At 42.5% G+C, this 16,832-nt stretch overlaps 1 protein-coding gene across 2 annotated transcripts; it reads left to right on the top strand.

Annotated features, from left to right (window-relative positions):
* The first annotated feature begins 3,784 nt into the window (after positions 1 to 3,784).
* On the top strand, positions 3,785 to 15,161 carry ggt1b (gamma-glutamyl transferase 1b). 2 transcript variants are annotated; one of them, XM_011479086.3, is made up of 12 exons: positions 3,785 to 4,071; positions 4,146 to 4,276; positions 4,352 to 4,441; positions 4,769 to 4,961; positions 8,542 to 8,702; positions 8,864 to 9,013; positions 10,745 to 10,881; positions 11,102 to 11,289; positions 11,395 to 11,522; positions 11,654 to 11,766; positions 11,860 to 11,973; positions 13,372 to 15,161. In XM_011479086.3, the coding sequence occupies exons 1-12, from the start codon at positions 3,899 to 3,901 to the stop codon at positions 13,516 to 13,518; spliced, it is 1,725 nt and encodes a 574-aa protein (XP_011477388.1). In that variant the 5' UTR covers positions 3,785 to 3,898; the 3' UTR covers positions 13,519 to 15,161.
* Positions 15,162 to 16,832: the final 1,671 nt, after the last annotated feature.

Raw genomic sequence — 16,832 nt, 5'->3', positions numbered from 1 at the left:
TGCCTGTGCTGGGGGGAATTGGCGGGGGGCCCTGCTCGGGGGGGGGGGGGGGGGGCAGCGGCGCTGGATGGGCTGCCCATCTGCGCCTGGGGCTGGGATCGGCCCTTCCCTGGCTCTGGGACGGGACGGGACAACCCTCTCGGGGCCCCCGGTCGCTCTGGGTGTCATCCGCTTCGGCTGCGGGGTCTGGGGTGGGGGGCTTGTCGGCCCTGTCCTGTGGGGGGGGCGTTTTGGGGGGGAGGGGGGGCCATTATTGGTGCTGGGCGGGGGGGCTGACGGGTCGGGGTCTCCACTGAGGCAATCGGTGGTTGCCTCGGCCGGTTGGCTGCCCGTTTGCTGGGGGGGGGCTGGGGGACAGCTGTTTGACCAGTGGGGGACAGTCTACCAGCTGTCCCCAACTTACCCCCTTCCTCATATAACCTCATATTAGGGTGAGGGGGTGGGGGGTCTAGCCTGCGATGCGCCTTGGGGGGGAGCTACTTGGCAGTGGCCTCCCTCTTATGGTTGCCGTATGGAGTGGGCCCCCCCTTTTTCGGTTTTATTTGTAGGGTCCTTGGTAGGGGGGGTGCTTGGACATCACTGCCAGCAAGCAGCAGATGTCCTCCTAGCACCCTACCCGCCAATTTTAACCGTACTTTAGACATTTAGGGCCCCTTGGTGGGGAGGGTGAGGGGACATCACTGTGAGTAATCAGGAGATGTCCACTTAGTGCCCTACTCGCCAATTTTAACTGCACCCCCCTTAGTACACACACCCCTCCCCCTTCAATATATACATTCCAACATAAACACACACACATGCACACACACACCCTGTCAAACACACATACACGCACACCCATTTTGCAAGGAAGGTGGGACCTGGGCCCATCTGTCCCCTACCCCTTCCCTGGTGGGGGGTGCGGGCCCCTTGGCGACGGCGGCCGTGTCCCCTGGGTGCCGGCTTCCTGGGCCCGGTGGTGCTCTCTCCGCACGGTGGGGGGGCTCACATTACATCTGAGCCGGGGGTGTTTGTGTCCCTGGGGGGTGGGTCCTGGTCCTTGCTCATGAGCGCTGGGCCCCGCCAAACTTCCAACAGTGGCCGAGCCTGGTTGGGCCATATTTACAACACCCCTTATGGGCCCCCTTTTTTCCCCGGGGTTCCCCCCTCCTGGGCGGGGGCGGCTGGCCCCTGCCTTGCTCCTCCCTGGACCAACCGTGGGCCGGGTGGGTGGCTGCCTGGAGTGCGGAGCGGGTCTCCCTTGGGGGGTCCTGCTCGTACCTGGGGTTGGGGCGGGGGGATGCCCGGAACTCCTGGGTGGTGGTGGGGTGCTCGTCTGGGGCTGTGGGCGTCCTTCTCCGGTGGGGCCCTGCGTTGGGCTCTCCTGACGCGGCGGGGGGGCTGCTTTCCTGGTTGGGCTGGAGCGGCGCTCTCTTTCCCTCCGCGCCTCCCTGCTCTCTGGCTCTGGGGGCCTCGCGGCGGTCCTGCTGGCCCTGGCCTGGGTGGCGGTCTTGCTCGCCCGGGGGGCGGTTGTTCCCTGCCTGTTCCCGTGTGGCGTTGGGGGGATTCCGGCTGCCGCTGCTGCTGCGGCGGGGTCTGGGTGTGGGGGTGGCTGGGCGCTCCTCCTCCTTCTTTTCACATTCCACCATCCATTTTAGAAGAACATAAACACTCACCTGAACACAGGTGTTAGCTCACCTTTGCACTAATAGTTTGCATGATTGAATGAATGAAAGATTTCACACTAGTTGGTTGAAAGGCATAGGTATGCGTTTGTGAACACTATCTGTTTTGTGGACATGTTGACATGTGGACATTTTTGCAGCTAGCAGGTGTGTTGATAACATTTGAGTGTGTGTGGACAGGCCCCGCCCTTTTTGTACTACATTTGAACCGTACCGTAATGATAAACAACCAGTAAACCTGTCTGCTCTATGCTGCTTCATGGTCTTACCCCCCCTCTCACTATCACCCTCCCCTCTCTAACATCCCTCTCTCTTCTTCCCTTCTTTCCTTTTCCGTCAGGTCCAACACCAAAGATTTTCAAACATGGTTGAAATTAATAAAGTTTGGCCTCAATTACAAAAGGGGTTTATTCAGTCATACCTTTGGTTTGTCTGAAGATTAATAACCCCTCTTGTTAAAGTAAAGTATGTCCAACACAAGAGGCCCTCAGCTCTCATCTGCCTGCCTAGCTGTTGGACAGGACAAGATAAAAAAAAAACAAAAAAAAAAACAAAACAATTATGCTCCAACAATCCCCCTGACCCTGACAAGGACAAAGCAGGAATAAAAGATGGATTGATAGACATTCTTGGATGACGAGAGATCCTACAAAGATCTGCTTCCATGACCTCTGATGTGCTTTTGATCTAAAAAAAAAAGCTATTCTTCTGATAAAACTGCAACAGAAACACCAGGATTATGAATGTGGCTTTTTAGATCACAAACACAAGTCACATTTTTACTGAAAATAGGTGTGTCACCAGCTTCTAACTGCAGCCCCTGTCATTATAAGACATGTAGCTTCCCATAACAACATGTGACATCACCCTCTTTCCATGCAGTCATCTCTCAGCTGTTTGTGATGCTGCAGACTGCCCTTCTTCTGCTGGTGTGTACTGTTTGTGTGTGGCCTCTAATGTGCTGCCGTACATGCAAGCATGAAAAAGCCATCCAATTCACCGTGCAAAACCAATCAGCACTCCTCAAAGGAAAATTGAACTTCTACGCCTTTAGCCGTGGGACTAATATATGACCAGGCTCTATCTATCTGCCATTAAAAAAAACAACCTCAAGTTAGTAATAGCAGTACTAATAAATTCTGATGGAAAGCATTTGTGACTTGCAACTGTGTGGTTGTCCTCCCCTGCTATACATCAGCTCACAGCAATGAATAAACTATATCTCTGATGCAGCTGTGAATTTGGAAGATCTATGGCTTTATAGCAGTGATTAGATTTGCAATTGTTGCAGCACAGCAGAAGCCTCCATCAGTGCATAAACAGGAGTGCAGAATGGATGCAAGAAGTGCTGCCATCTTGAACCTCTGCTCCTCTGTGAAGTCTCAGGCATCTCAAACTGTCTGAGGATACTTGCAGAATAATCTAGACAGACTTTGACACGGTTACTGAGCACAGCGATGCTGCCAGCTGAGCCAATCACATGTGGCCCTGAGTCAGAGCTGAATGTGGCTTGCATCTGTAAACAGATGGCTCACATTTTCACTTTGGCAATGCTGACAGATTGATATCAAAGCGAAACGAAAGGCTTTAAAGAACCATAGAGACAAACTCAAGAGTATCACCTCAAAGTAATGACAGGGAGGCTTACACTGCTTGCAAAATAGATGCTGAACTTTGAAATGTGATAATATAAACCACATACATTTCAGATTTAGTTGATATTTGAAAAAAGTTTTTTGATCTAATGTTTACATTCTAAATCAAAAGTGAAGTTTTTTATCAAACAAATTTTTCCCCTCTTATTTTATTAGCTCCCTTTAAAGCCAAAAGAAACAGGTAGAGCAGGCAGGTGTGTGCAGGTAGCACGTACTATTATTATCTAAAAGCCATCTAAAAGCCACTAACCATCAGTGCCGCCTTATGACACATGCATGTTACCTAAAAAAAAAAGATGACATGTCAAAGACTTAAGTTGATCATACTTCACCATTCCTGTTTACAGTTGGACAGTCAGCTTACAGGTCAGCTCTTTCTATTTCTCCTCTACATTCTTTAAATATTTTTAATCAATATCTGAAAAGCTAAACACCAAAGGTGAGTGAGCTTTCTCTACAAAGCAGCAGAAACACAACTTGTAGAATTGTGTGGTTGCCATTTTTAATGATAACGATAATGTGTTTGCGCTTGAGGATCTTCTCTGATTCACAGATGTGTTGTACTCCCCGAACAGAAAAATGGTTGGGAAGTCCCTGATTGCTGGCGTGGTGGTCCTTTTAGTGGCTGCAGTGAGCCTTTTTCTCGGGGTATTCATGGCTTTTGGAAAGAAAAACACACCTCCTTCCTCAGACCACTTCTACTCAAAGGCGGCAGTGGCAGCTGATGCTGGAAAGTGTTCAGAAGTAGGGAGGTAAAAGAAGATATGAGGCATTTTTGGATCTGCTTTAGTGTTTTTGGCTGTTAAATGTTTTCTTGTACACTTAGGGACATTTTGAAGAAAAATGGTTCAGCTGTGGATGCCTCCATTGCCGCTTTACTATGTGTTGGCCTTTTGAATGCCCACAGCATGGGCATCGGAGGAGGGCTCTTTTTTGTCATCTACAATGCTTCCACAGGTGAGAGTGGTATAAGTGAGAACACTATTACATCACAAAAAATAAGATGAATTAAATAACTTTTTTTTCCTGCAGGGAAAGTGGAAACAATTGATGCAAGGGAAACAGCACCTATGAATGCCACAGAAGACATGTTTGGCAACAACACAAAGCTTTCTCGCACAGGTAGAAACTGTCAGATGATTTCCTTAATTAACAAAGGCTTTGGTGATGTGAAGGGGTTGCCATAACATGACCATAATATTTTACCGCTAACCTAAAGTACTAACAGGAAAAAAATGGTAACTGGCACTGTTTTGGTTTTGTGCAGTCTGTTAATCCAACAGCATCCCTGACAAAAGTATTGCTAAATCAAACTGAATATGGCTTAAGGCTTAGATTAAAAAGCAAGACTGTTTAAAAATGGTTTCCATCTGAACTCAACTTTGTCTCAAGGTGTAACATTGTACATTTAAGATCTTCTACAAATGATAATTTGTTTCTGTATGACAGGCGGATTGTCTATAGCCATTCCAGGGGAGATCCGGGGCTATGAGATGGCGCACAAAAGACATGGAAGACTTCCATGGAAGGAGTTGTTTGAGCCTAGCATTGCTTTGGCTCGTGATGGTTTTCCTATAGGAAAAGCCTTGGCTCATGCCCTCTTTAAGAGCAAAGATTCTATTCAAAGGAATGCCAACATGTGGTAAGTCTGATTTTAAGTTGTTCTTTAATTTTAAAACATCATCTTAAACTTTTCTCATGTCCGGGACCTGAACCTTTGATCAAACAAATTGACTATGAAACCCAATACTGCTCTCAATATGAGGTAAGTAAGTAAGTAAGTAAATCTTTATTTATATAGCACTTTTGTCAGAGAGCAACTCACAAAGTGCTTCACAATGTTAAAACAATATAAAATCAGTAGCGAGACCCAAATAAACACACACAGGTATATAAATAAAACAAACAAACACGCAGAAGTGAACACAAGTAAAAGTCAGCTAAAAGCTCTCCTAAATAAAACTTCTTAACTTGAGCTTTAAAACAATCGACTGAGTCAATCTGGCGCAGAGACAGGGGGAAGTCGTTCCAAAGTCGGGGAGCTACTGCCTGAAAGGCGACGTCTCCCCCAGTTTTAAAACGAGTTTTTTGGAACACATTAAAGATTTTTATCAGTGGACCAGTGTACGGAGTTAAAAGATCAGAAATATAGTTCTGGGTTTTTCCGTGCAAGGCTCTAAACACTAAAATCAGAATCTTAAAATCTATTCTAAATTTAAGAGGAAGCCAATGTAGAGATAAAAGCAGAGGGATGGCATGAGTGCGCTTATTGGTTACTGTTAAAAGCCTTGCAGCAGAATTCTGGACCAATTGGAGACGTTTAAGAAACTTTTTATTAAAACAAGTAAAAAGAGAATTGCAGTAGTCTAAACAAGAGGGGATAAAAGCATGGATGATCAGCTCAAGGTCAGATCTGGTTAAAATTGTCTTCAGTTTAGCCAGATTCTTCAGGTGATAAAAACAGTTTTTGACCAAGAGCTTCGAGTGACAGGTCAAGAGACATAGCTTTGTCAAGCCAGACACCAAGATTCCTGACACTGGGCTGGACAGAAGAGCTCAGTGAACCAGGGTGTCTTTTGATGGAGGGAATTTTGTCACCAGAAGCAAAAATTATTGTCTCTGTCTTATTTGGGTTCAGGAGTAAATGGATGTCATTTAACCAAACTCTAATGCTGGCCTATGGAAGCGATTCTGTAGCATAATTAGAAATAAAAGTCAAAACCAGAAATGCTGTTTCATTTTCAAAATGAAGCTGCATTTTTTGATTCAAAAATAAAATGAAAAAGCAATCCACCAAAATTCTTTTTCATTTTCTTCTTCCACACCGCTTATTCTGTCACTTAATTAAAATGATAATGAAAATGGTATTTGACATTTCATTTTCAAAACGTTCTCTGGTAAATGTGTAGCAAAATTCATTTAGAAATGTCTAATTTGACCATTAAAATGGATTAACAGACATGCTTTTTAATTTTCAAAATGTAACTGCATCAAATGACTCAAAATTAAAAAGCAATACTTCAAAATGCTTTTTCATTTCTATTAAAAAACTGCTTATTCTGTGTCATAATTAAAACGAAAATGCAAAGAGGGAATTACATTTTCATTTTAACATCCACCCTGCGAACATTGTCACATTATTCAATTCGAATAAGCATTTCCAGCGGGGAGGCGGGGGCGATGAAGTCAGTGCTATCTCTGTGTGTCCGGCTGGTAAGAGACACATGCTTGGAGCAGTGTAGCTTTGTGTTAGCGGCAGAGAAGAGGGCTTCGTGATGGTTGTGAACTTCTGATGATTTCACACAGCTTCTCAGGACTAGCAGGACGTAGCAGCATTTCCGCCTTCTGCGGACGCACCGCGGTTCATCGAAACCCCTCCCCGACAAGCTTTTTATCTTTGGACCGACAGGCGCGAGTGCTGCTACGATCTGAGAAACCATCATATGAATTTGTGTTTCCAGTGGTGTCGAGAAAAAAGAAAGGATGATGTAATTCCCACATATTTACATCCAAGATGCTCATTGCCCGTTCAGAGTTTTAAGTACCTCCACGGCTAATGTTTGAAGCACATATTAGCCTAATGCTAACCCGTCTTTCGGGTCCTCCTTGCAGCGAAGCAAAAACTCACTGACCGCACGGATTTAAAAAAATATGAGCGAGCAGGCCCTTAATAATAATCACAACAGTAATAAAGCACATTTAGAAGATAGTCTCCTGCAGCTTCGCGGTGATTTTGCTGTTCGATGACAGCTGGAGCCCCATCAAGAGATATAGCAGTTTTCGCCATGCTAAACGTTTGCTAGTTGGACCAGCACGCACTCAGCTTTGCGCTGAGTGCGTGCTGGTCCACGCCGTCTTCTAAATGTGCTTTTACTGCTCACATTTTTTTTCATTTGCTGATGAGTCTTCCAATGGGAATCATGTAGAGAGTGAATAGAATGGACCCAATACAGAATCTTGGGGAACACCACTGGACAGGATTTTTGCTTCTGAAGATAGAGAGTCAACACAGACCTTACAAGATCTACCGCTGAAATAGGAGACAAACCAGCTTAGGACGGAACCAGATAAACCGTAGTCGTTATAAAGACGTTCGATCATGATTTCATGGTTTACAGTATCAAATGCAGATTTTAGGTCTAAAAGAATGAAAATAGAGTATTGACCAGAATCTGCTGCCATGAGCACATCGTTGGAAACTTTTAAAGGAGCTGTTTCAGTTGAGTGGATGTTTTTAAAGCCGGATTGGAAAACATCACAAATATTGTTGTGTTCTAAGAATGACCTTCATTGCTCCGATGCAACCTTCTCCAAGATCTTAGCAATAAAAGGAAGTTTCGAAATGGGACAGAAATTATTTGGATCAGAGTGTTCCAAGTTAGGTTTTTTAAGCACAGGATTTATTATAGCGTGCTTCAAAAAGAGGTAACCTCTTGTGATAAAGCATACTTGCTTCTTTTACCTGCACATGAGCACATTGGGACCAGATCTCCATGGTTTCAGACAACATGAAGCGAGGAGCCAAAAACAGAAAATGTCAGAGGCAGAAGCAATCAAATGACCTTCCAATCTTTCATTATAGTTGCTCTCTTTGGCACAATGAAACAGCAGATGCCCAGATAAGATTGAATAAAACAACAAAACAGAAAAAGATACAAAGTTTTACACAACAGTGAATTTATTCAAACAAAATTGTGCAAGCCATTAAAGGACAGGCAGAAAACAGGAATAAAATCACCTTGTAAATAATGGTCTTTCCTATCAGCTCTGTTGAAGTTGCAGCATTTTGCCAATAGTGTTTTTTGTATATATGTATGATCTGAAGTGCTGTTTTTGTACATTTTTTCAGTCATTTGAAAAGCTTTTCTGCTTTACAGCTGTCTTAGTATGTACTTTGATTTTTTTTTCTTAACAGAGCTATTTCTGTCACTGGCAGGTGTATTCATAGGGCAAACCAGTTTATCATCTGGACTGTTTTCCCACAGATCCTGCTGTTCGGTCCAGTCTGTTGAATAAAGCAGATTTTAGGACAATCTGTATAAATCTTTTAAATTTTTGCAGACAGATAGTTCCTCTTGTCTTTAAGAGGATGAAGCACCCATAATAGCTAATTAAGTGTGAATGAACCAAGTGAGACCTTTTTGAATCTATTTCATATGATTTTTGTTTTTTTGTGTTCCAGTTTAAAATTTCTATCTTGTTTTTCTTTCATCGGCTCCCAGTGAGGTGTTTTGTGATTCTGAAAACAACATCTTGAAGGAGAATGATATTATTAGGTTCCCAAAGCTCGCTGACACATATCAGAGAATAGCAGAAGAAGGACCTGATGTGTTTTATAATGGGACAATGGCGAGGAGCATCGTCGAGGACATCCAGGCAGAAGGTGTTGTACTGTCTCCTGTCATAAAAATAAACAAATTAGTTTATGCTGGTAACACTTCACAGAACTCAACAAAGACACGCTCAAGGGACTGATATAAATAGCAGCATGTGATTATTTTTACTCCTCAGTCTACAATCATGACAGCTCTAATCATGTTCCAGGTGGCATTATAACCCTTGATGATTTGCTGGAGTACCAGCCGGTGCTGAATGAGAACCCTCTTAAGCTGAATATTGGGGAGTACACCATACACATCCCGGACGCCCCTTCCAGTGGGCCGGTGTTGGCGCTCATACTCAACATAGTGGACGGTGAGCAACCTGGCAGTGTGCGCAGCCATGCAAAAGAAAGCGCATCAGGCTTCTCCGGGTCATCCCAGGAATGTCCTCCCCCCTCAACTGTTCTGGAACCAGAAAACTCCTATGATGACAAATTAAATTTACATCCATCCTCCGCTGAGGCGCATAAGACCAGTGCTTAAAAACAAGCAGCATCAGAAGTAAAGGGTAGCTTTCTGAACAAGAACTTCTGATCAGGTTTTTGGTTTGAATTAATTTTAAATATAAATACTGAAAAATAAACATTTAAAAAAAGGCACAAATAAATAAACAACATTTAGTTTTGTCAGTTTTGTTGGCAAAGTGGTTTATTTAAGCATGTCCTCTTTTTTACAAACAGTTTGAAAACACCTTGACATTAATTAAGTGTTGAGTTTTCAAGTTTGGATGTTGGAATTTGTACACGTTCTTGCCTTGAATTTCTGGTCATCACTCTAACACACTGGAAAAGCTGAATCTTAAGAAAGCAAAAATGCCCTTGTTTTAAGAAAAGAAAGTCAAATTGTTCAATAGCAAAATAAGCTTAGTTTGAGAAAACATGTCTCAGTGACTAATTTTTTTCCCAAAACTAAAAGTCTCGGTAAAATCATTTTTCTTACCCCATTGGTAGATTTTTTTGCCTATTTAACGAAATTCTGCCACTGGGGTAAAATGTTTTGACTTACTGTATTTCTAAGGGGCCTGCTTTTGCAGCGTTTTTAGAGATGCTGATGTTTGAACTAATCATTTTTAAGAGACCGGAAAAGACTGTCAAAGAACACTGTGTTTTGTCAGTCTGCCCCAGGGCAGCTGTGGCTAAACCGTAGCTTACCATCACCAAGTGTGAATGAATAATGGACACAATGTAAGCGCTTTGAGCGTCTGGAAAAGCGCAGAAAAATCCAATCCATTATTATTATTATTATTATAACAATGTGAAAGTCAGTTTTTGACCGTTCTGAGAACACTTTCTCATGTTGAAACAGTCCATTTTAAACAAGCCTTTGCATGCATAACAGAATGGTGGCCTTTCTTTTTGCATTCAGAGTTTTGGTTAGCATCTCAGTGATTTCAGAAAGTGTTCTTAACTTTGTAATGTCTATGACACAATCATGTTAAGTAAAGCTTTATTATTTTGGGGCTTAAGGCCACAGGGACCCAACAAAAGGTCTTTAGCTTTGTTCCGTTTTGAACCAGAGATGTCTCCAGATTCTCTGAGCAATGATGTTATGCATCTTAAGCGGTGTGATCTGTAAAGTCTTTGCACATTGATGACAATTATTTCATAAGTATTTCAAAAATATTCAATGTTAGGAGGGCCTATGTCTATTTTTACTTATCTTCTTCTGTAAGATAATTATTTAATAGCTAATGGTGTTACTGACCTGATATCAAGTAACCTAAAAAAATATGTGGTTTTCTGGCATGTAAATCTTTTAATTTTTTTTTTTTTTGCTGTTTCAGTTATTTTTTCTCTCTGTGCTGACTCATTTGAGGCTTCGTGTTTTGTAGATGGCATATGATATTTAAGAATTTCAGGCATTTTAGTTTTTGCATTTTTTGTGTTATGTGTTTCTATTGTGAGTAAAATATTGGGTAATAGGATTTAAAAACATTTTGGCTTTCATTCCTTTTAAATATGCCCAAACATTAAAATTTCCAGCAGTAAATATTTGCTTGACTGAACATTTTGAGTGAGTAGAAAGGATTTTCTTGTTTTTTTAGGGTACAATTTCTCAGACACAAGTGTCTCTACAGCAGAAAAAAAGACTCTGACGTACCATCGGATTGTAGAGGCCTTTCGATTTGCATATGCCAAGAGGAGCAGACTGGGGGACCCAAGATATCTCAACATTACTGATGTAAGAGCTCATGCCCCCCCCCACCCCCCCCCCTATTATCTCTAGACCTAGATGGGAAATATGCAACCGATGATGTACTAATTATACAAACAACTTTCTAGGGCAGTTCTGGAGTAACCTGTCTTTCTAAAATTGCTTTAATTATCCCCTTTAAATAAATAATGATGCTAATGCCTTCCTTTTTATTATCTTTGTTTCCTTTTTCTTAACCATCCTTTAGCTGATCCAAAACATGACCTCAGACTACTTTGCTGATGGCATAAGGAATAAAATAACAGATGACACCACTCATCCAGACACCTACTATGAGCCTGACTATTTTGTCCCAGAAAACCATGGCACAGCACATCTGTCTGTTATAGCTGAGGATGGGAGCGCCGTTGCAGCCACCAGTACCATTAATTTATAGTAAGAGTTCAATGTTTTAATCTCAATCTTCCTAATTTTTTAGTTTACTTGAAAAAGCTTCATGTTGCTCCAAATGATTCAAAACAGTTTATTTGACCTCCACAGCTTTGGGTCTAAAGTAATGTCTCGATCTACTGGAATCATTTTTAACGATGAAATGGACGATTTCAGCTCCCCATACATGACCAATGGATTTGGAATCCCACCATCACCCAACAACTTCATCCAACCAGGTTACCTACAATTTTTCCTTGCACAAAATTCTACTTTTGGCTTTTAAAACTCTTTGTGAGGTCACTAAGAGGTGGGACTGTATTTTTAGTTCACCGAGCAGAAATGACCACTGTGTGCTTCCCTTTTGCAGGAAAGAGGCCCCTCTCTTCAATGTGTCCCACCATTATATTTGACAAAGAAAACAGAGTGAAGATGGTTGTAGGAGCCTCAGGAGGCACAAAAATCACCACAGCTACTGCTTTAGTATGTCGTACTCACTCACTCACATCTCTGTGCAGTACTTTTCAACACATGAGAAGATTAAAGTTAAGCTCAGTGTTTTGGAACAAAAAACAGGTCATCCTGAATTCACTCTTCTTCAACTATGACCTGAAGAAAGCTGTGAAGGAGCCACGAGTTCACAACCAGCTTAACCCAAACATGACTGTGGTTGAGCAGGGCTTTGAAAAGGTGGGTAATACATGGACAAAGAGCGCAAAATCCCTCAAACTAACATCATTTAACAGCTGTTCTTCATTCCACCAGGTTTACAGGTGGCATTACATAAATTAATTTATTAATAAAAACACTGAACATGAACAAATTTAATACAGCATGTAAAATTGCATTACGGTACTCACTAAATACAGCCACAAAAAAATTACAATTGTAAAAACAGATGTGAAAATCTTACTGAGGTTTTACAGGACTCCAGGTTTAGAAATACGAGCTGTCATTCTGACAATTCTGAGAAAAGGCCAACATCGTGCTACGGTTAGGCCAAGTCTCAGCTGTAATGACAGTTAACTTCCTAGGAACTTATCTAACACTTTATCAATTTCTGTTTCAAAGTGTAGTTATTAAAGGGCCTATATCATGCTATTCTTAAGCCTTTTATAGTAAACAATATCCATGTATATGATAACATATTAACTCTGGCACACAAAAGAACACATTTTTCATTAAATATTAGTTATTTTCTTGAGTTCTTTTCCAACCCAGAAGTATTTCTTCTGACTTCAGAGGGAAGAGGCTGTTCTGACTGGTCTATGTAAATTTGTGAGATCCTGCTCGTTTTCATGGGTTGTGAAACAATGGAGTACTTAACCCCTTCCTTTCTCGTCTTCCCAAAGAGGAAGTGCCATTGCTTCTTGCTACAGGCGCATGCCATGTTGAAACCAGTCGACAGTGATTGGTCCGAGTTGCTCTGAATCATCTTATCTATGGCAACTACTGTCGCCATTGCCGTAGATACAATAATCACCGTTGACTGGTTTCAGCATGGCGGCACTAATATCAGGAAGAAATGGTGAAGGATTTTGCCTCATTTCGCAAGATCTGGTGGAAAGGCATTTTCTATGGGTGACGTCCCACCTCGATTCGTCCATTGTTTTTACGGTCCATGGTTGGGACGGGCAGGTGCTCAGATAGCAGGAATACACAGAAATGTATGAATGGATGAAAATACCACTTTGCTGAAATTTATAGTGAAGAATGAACAATTATAATACCCCTTGTGCTATCCTATGACCCCACCCTTACATTGACGTGTTATCCCAACCATGACAAAGGTGGATAAAGGTGAAGAGGATTTCATGTAATCCATGGACACCAGTGAAGATCACAAATCATTGAAGAAAAAAGGTTCAGCGCACTGTCTAGTGGGTCTAGATGACCCAACTCCCAATGTTAAAGTGCCTAGGATAGCACAAGGGTTACACTTAAAAGTTAAACAAACGATTTTGCATGTTATTGACCTATAACATATAAATCACACTTCAGAATTAATAATTATTGTATATATTTTAAAATCACCATCTTCAGAAAACTGAATCTTTTTTTACTTTTGTCTGTGTAAATTTTCCACAGAGCGTCTTGGATGGTCTTGCCCAAAAAAATCATGTGACGCAGCTGCTGAGGACTCCAGACTCCGTGGTCCAGGCTGTGGTAAGGCTGGGAGAGCATCTATGTGCAGAGTCTGACCCAAGGAAAGGAGGCTACCCAGCTGGATACTGAACTTCCCTTCATATTCCTTTGTCACCCTCCCTGTGGAAACGATTTCCTCAAAGACATTCAGATAGAAACACGGTTAAAAGGAGTTGACACTGAAGACCCCAGCTATGTTTTAGATACAGAGACACAGCCAACACTCGTTTCTGTTGTCCAAACATGGAAACTATATTTCAGTGCCTCTTTAGCTCAAACTCAATAAGTCAATGTAACATGCTCTTATCTTACAATTTTAGTACGTTAGTGTTAATTTAAAGCAAGAGGTTGCACTTTAACTTTTGCATTATCACTCAGAAAAATAGACTGAGTAGGAAACCTCATTTATCAAAAACATATCCAATTAAGGAATCATAAGCAGTTAATGTTGGACAGCATCCACAATTGGATTAGATTTGCCACAAATCCTGTTATTTGAACATTAATCTAGAGAATCTGGGGTGTTGTCTATGATTGTTGTGAGGAAACTAGTTATTTCTTTGACATTTCGTATAAAAAAGAAAGGTTTGTTTTTGTCAGATAAAGCTACCAATAAAAAGCAGGATGAGAAAGCAGGTATGTCTTATGTTCAAAACAACAAAATTTGAGGTTTTTTGCCTTTTTATTAACAGGAAGTCTGTGTTTTTTCTGATGTTAAGTGGAAACAACATGTTTTTTTCTATCAGGATATTTCCCATTTTTAATGTTTAATATCGAGTTGAGGTCAAGTAAATGTAAGGCGCATTCTGAAAAATGCATTTGCAGATATATTTTTCTAAACATGCATCGTTCTCAGGCCATGTTTGTGGCAAGGCTTTAAATAAACATTTGGAGAAAAAAAACGTCATTTTATCAAAGACATTGTGTCGTTTTGTACAGGAATAATTGACAGAAAATCTCATTTTGGTTGTAATTTGTATTATGCAAAATGAGACATGCTAGAGGCCCCCAGGGTGATTTTTAGACTATATTTTGCCTTAGATTCGTGCAGCACTAGTACAACATCAGTTTTGTGCAACTCCAATAGAACATTGTTAACTATAATCGGTTGCTTATTTTTATTTGAACTTTGTGTCTCAAAAGCGATATAAGCAACTTTTTGTGGGATTCATTTAATTGTGTGAATGCTTTTTAGCATTCACTGCTTTCCTGCTCCAAGCTCGATCGCTGCAGCTCCATGGGTACTGTGACAGGCTGGCGATCTGTCCAAGGTGTTTCCTGCCTTTGCCCAATCGGGACAGTCTCTGGCAACTCAGTGGTGTGTGGTAGCGGAGTCTGGCCAACTCTCTCCATACTGACTCTTTTGAAGTGGTCTTTTGACTGAGGTTTTGTGACTGTAGTAGAAATTTCACCAGTGATGTGTAGTTCAGAAGGACACACTGAAGATGTAACATTTATGTTCTTGATGTGACACAGACGTGTCCGAGCGTCCTGTGTGTGCATGTGCAGGAGCCTTCCATCTCTGACCATCACCTTTTATGTTGTCCAGGTACAGGACAGACCAAAGGTTTGGACACACCTTCCCATTCCTTTGAATGAGAAGGTGTGTTCAAACTTTTGGTCTGTACTGTAGATGTTTTGTTATAAAACTGTTTTGTGAATTGTTCTTTATTAGTTGTAACACAGACGTTTCTGAGAGAATAAAACATGGAATTAAAGACAAACTGGATTAACTTTTCTACCCTTTGATCGAGTCACTGAAAACGTCACATGCCCAAAGATGAGTACGTGCTTGGTTGTGCTGCAGGACCTCAGATTGCGTCTGTACATTGACTGGTCATTGAAACTCGACACCCGTGACACGCAAATCGCATCCGGTGTGAATGCAGAATTGGTTTTCTGATCACATTTACATAAAGACTTATTATTTAAGACTAATAAAATGTATATAAGTGGATTCCTCAACTTGTGAGCTTGTTAAAACTGAAAGAGTTATTTTGACTTGTAGATCTTGTAGTTTAGAAAAATCAGTTACTTCGGGAAAAAGTCAGTCCATCTCAAAGTCTGTTCAATATCTAATTATGTAGATGACATTAAGCTGTGTCGCAGCCCGTCCTGCCTAAACTTTAAACCCGTTACCATGGCAACGGCACTCTCTTTCACACACACAGACACATTAGCTGCGGTTACATGTGCTAAATATCTTTGGTCGGATCAAAGATCGCATTAGAGCTGAACTTTTACATACACCACACTTTCAATCGGAATTATAATTTTGACATGCGCAGAACTACCTAAAATACCGGAAATGGCTGTAGAAGAAGAAACGGTTGTAAACGAAAAAAGCGGCGGCATAGACGAGATGATCTTCTAAACATGCTTTTATTGTTGTTATGATAATTATTAGGTGCTTGTTCGCTCATAATTCTTTTTAATCCGTGCGGCCAGTACTTTATTCTTGGCGGAACGGAGCCGGAAGAATGGTTAGGGTAAGGCTAATATATGCCAACAACATTTATTTATTTATTTATTTATTTCCAACTTGTTCTGTCCAACAGCTGAGCAAACAGATTAGAGCTGAAGGCCTTTTGTGTTGGACAGGTTTTACCATCACAAAAAGAGGTTATATAGCTTCGAGAAACCAGGGTGTAGATTTGTATAAACCCCTTTTTGTTGTATTATTTTTTATTTATTTGTTTCATTTAGTGTGTGTGGCGAGGGAGAGGGGAAGAATGTGAGGGGGTGGGGGAGTAAAAGGAAGAGAGGTCCGGCCCCCAGGCCACAGGACAGGAGCGCTTAGCCGTACCAGGGGGCAGCCATGGGGGCCTACGGGCGCCGGACAACGAGACAAGGGCGAAGGACGAAGCCAGCCCCGGCACCCGACCTGAGCAACCCAGAGATCTCCGCGCACCCACAGCCACCCCCCATAACCCTACCCACTACAACCCTCCTCCCCCGCCATATTATCTGAGCCCCCCTCCCCAACCCCCCCAATGCCCTCCCCCCTCTGTGATGGGTAGGGAAAGCCCCAGAGGATCCCAGCGAGCCAGCCCCCAAGTCCGTCCCACCCATGCACTCTCGCACACATACTCACAATCTTCTGGTTACCCCCCACCCCCCGCCGCCACGCAGTAACCCCGTCCGGCCGACCGACCCCCAGCGCCGCATGCCCGACCATCACCGCAGCCGACAGGACACCCACAAGCCAGCCGCCCTGAGAGGACCAGGCGGGTGAAGACCGGCCGCCCCTCCCCGACCCCACCCATGTATGAAGGTGTGGGTGTGCTGTGTGTGCTTTAGGTAAAATAGGAGGTTTCCAGTGTGGGGGCCCCACCGCTGCCAAGCCACAGAGCCCCCCCACTCCGGGGCCCTTCTGTGAGTGGTGTTTTTTTGCTCTGTGTGTG

This window comes from Oryzias latipes, chromosome 9 (assembly GCF_002234675.1).
Source record: "Oryzias latipes chromosome 9, ASM223467v1".
NCBI lineage: Eukaryota > Metazoa > Chordata > Actinopteri > Beloniformes > Adrianichthyidae > Oryzias > Oryzias latipes.
Note: the sequence above shows the minus strand (reverse complement) of the source record. Positions and strands in the feature narration are given on the sequence as shown.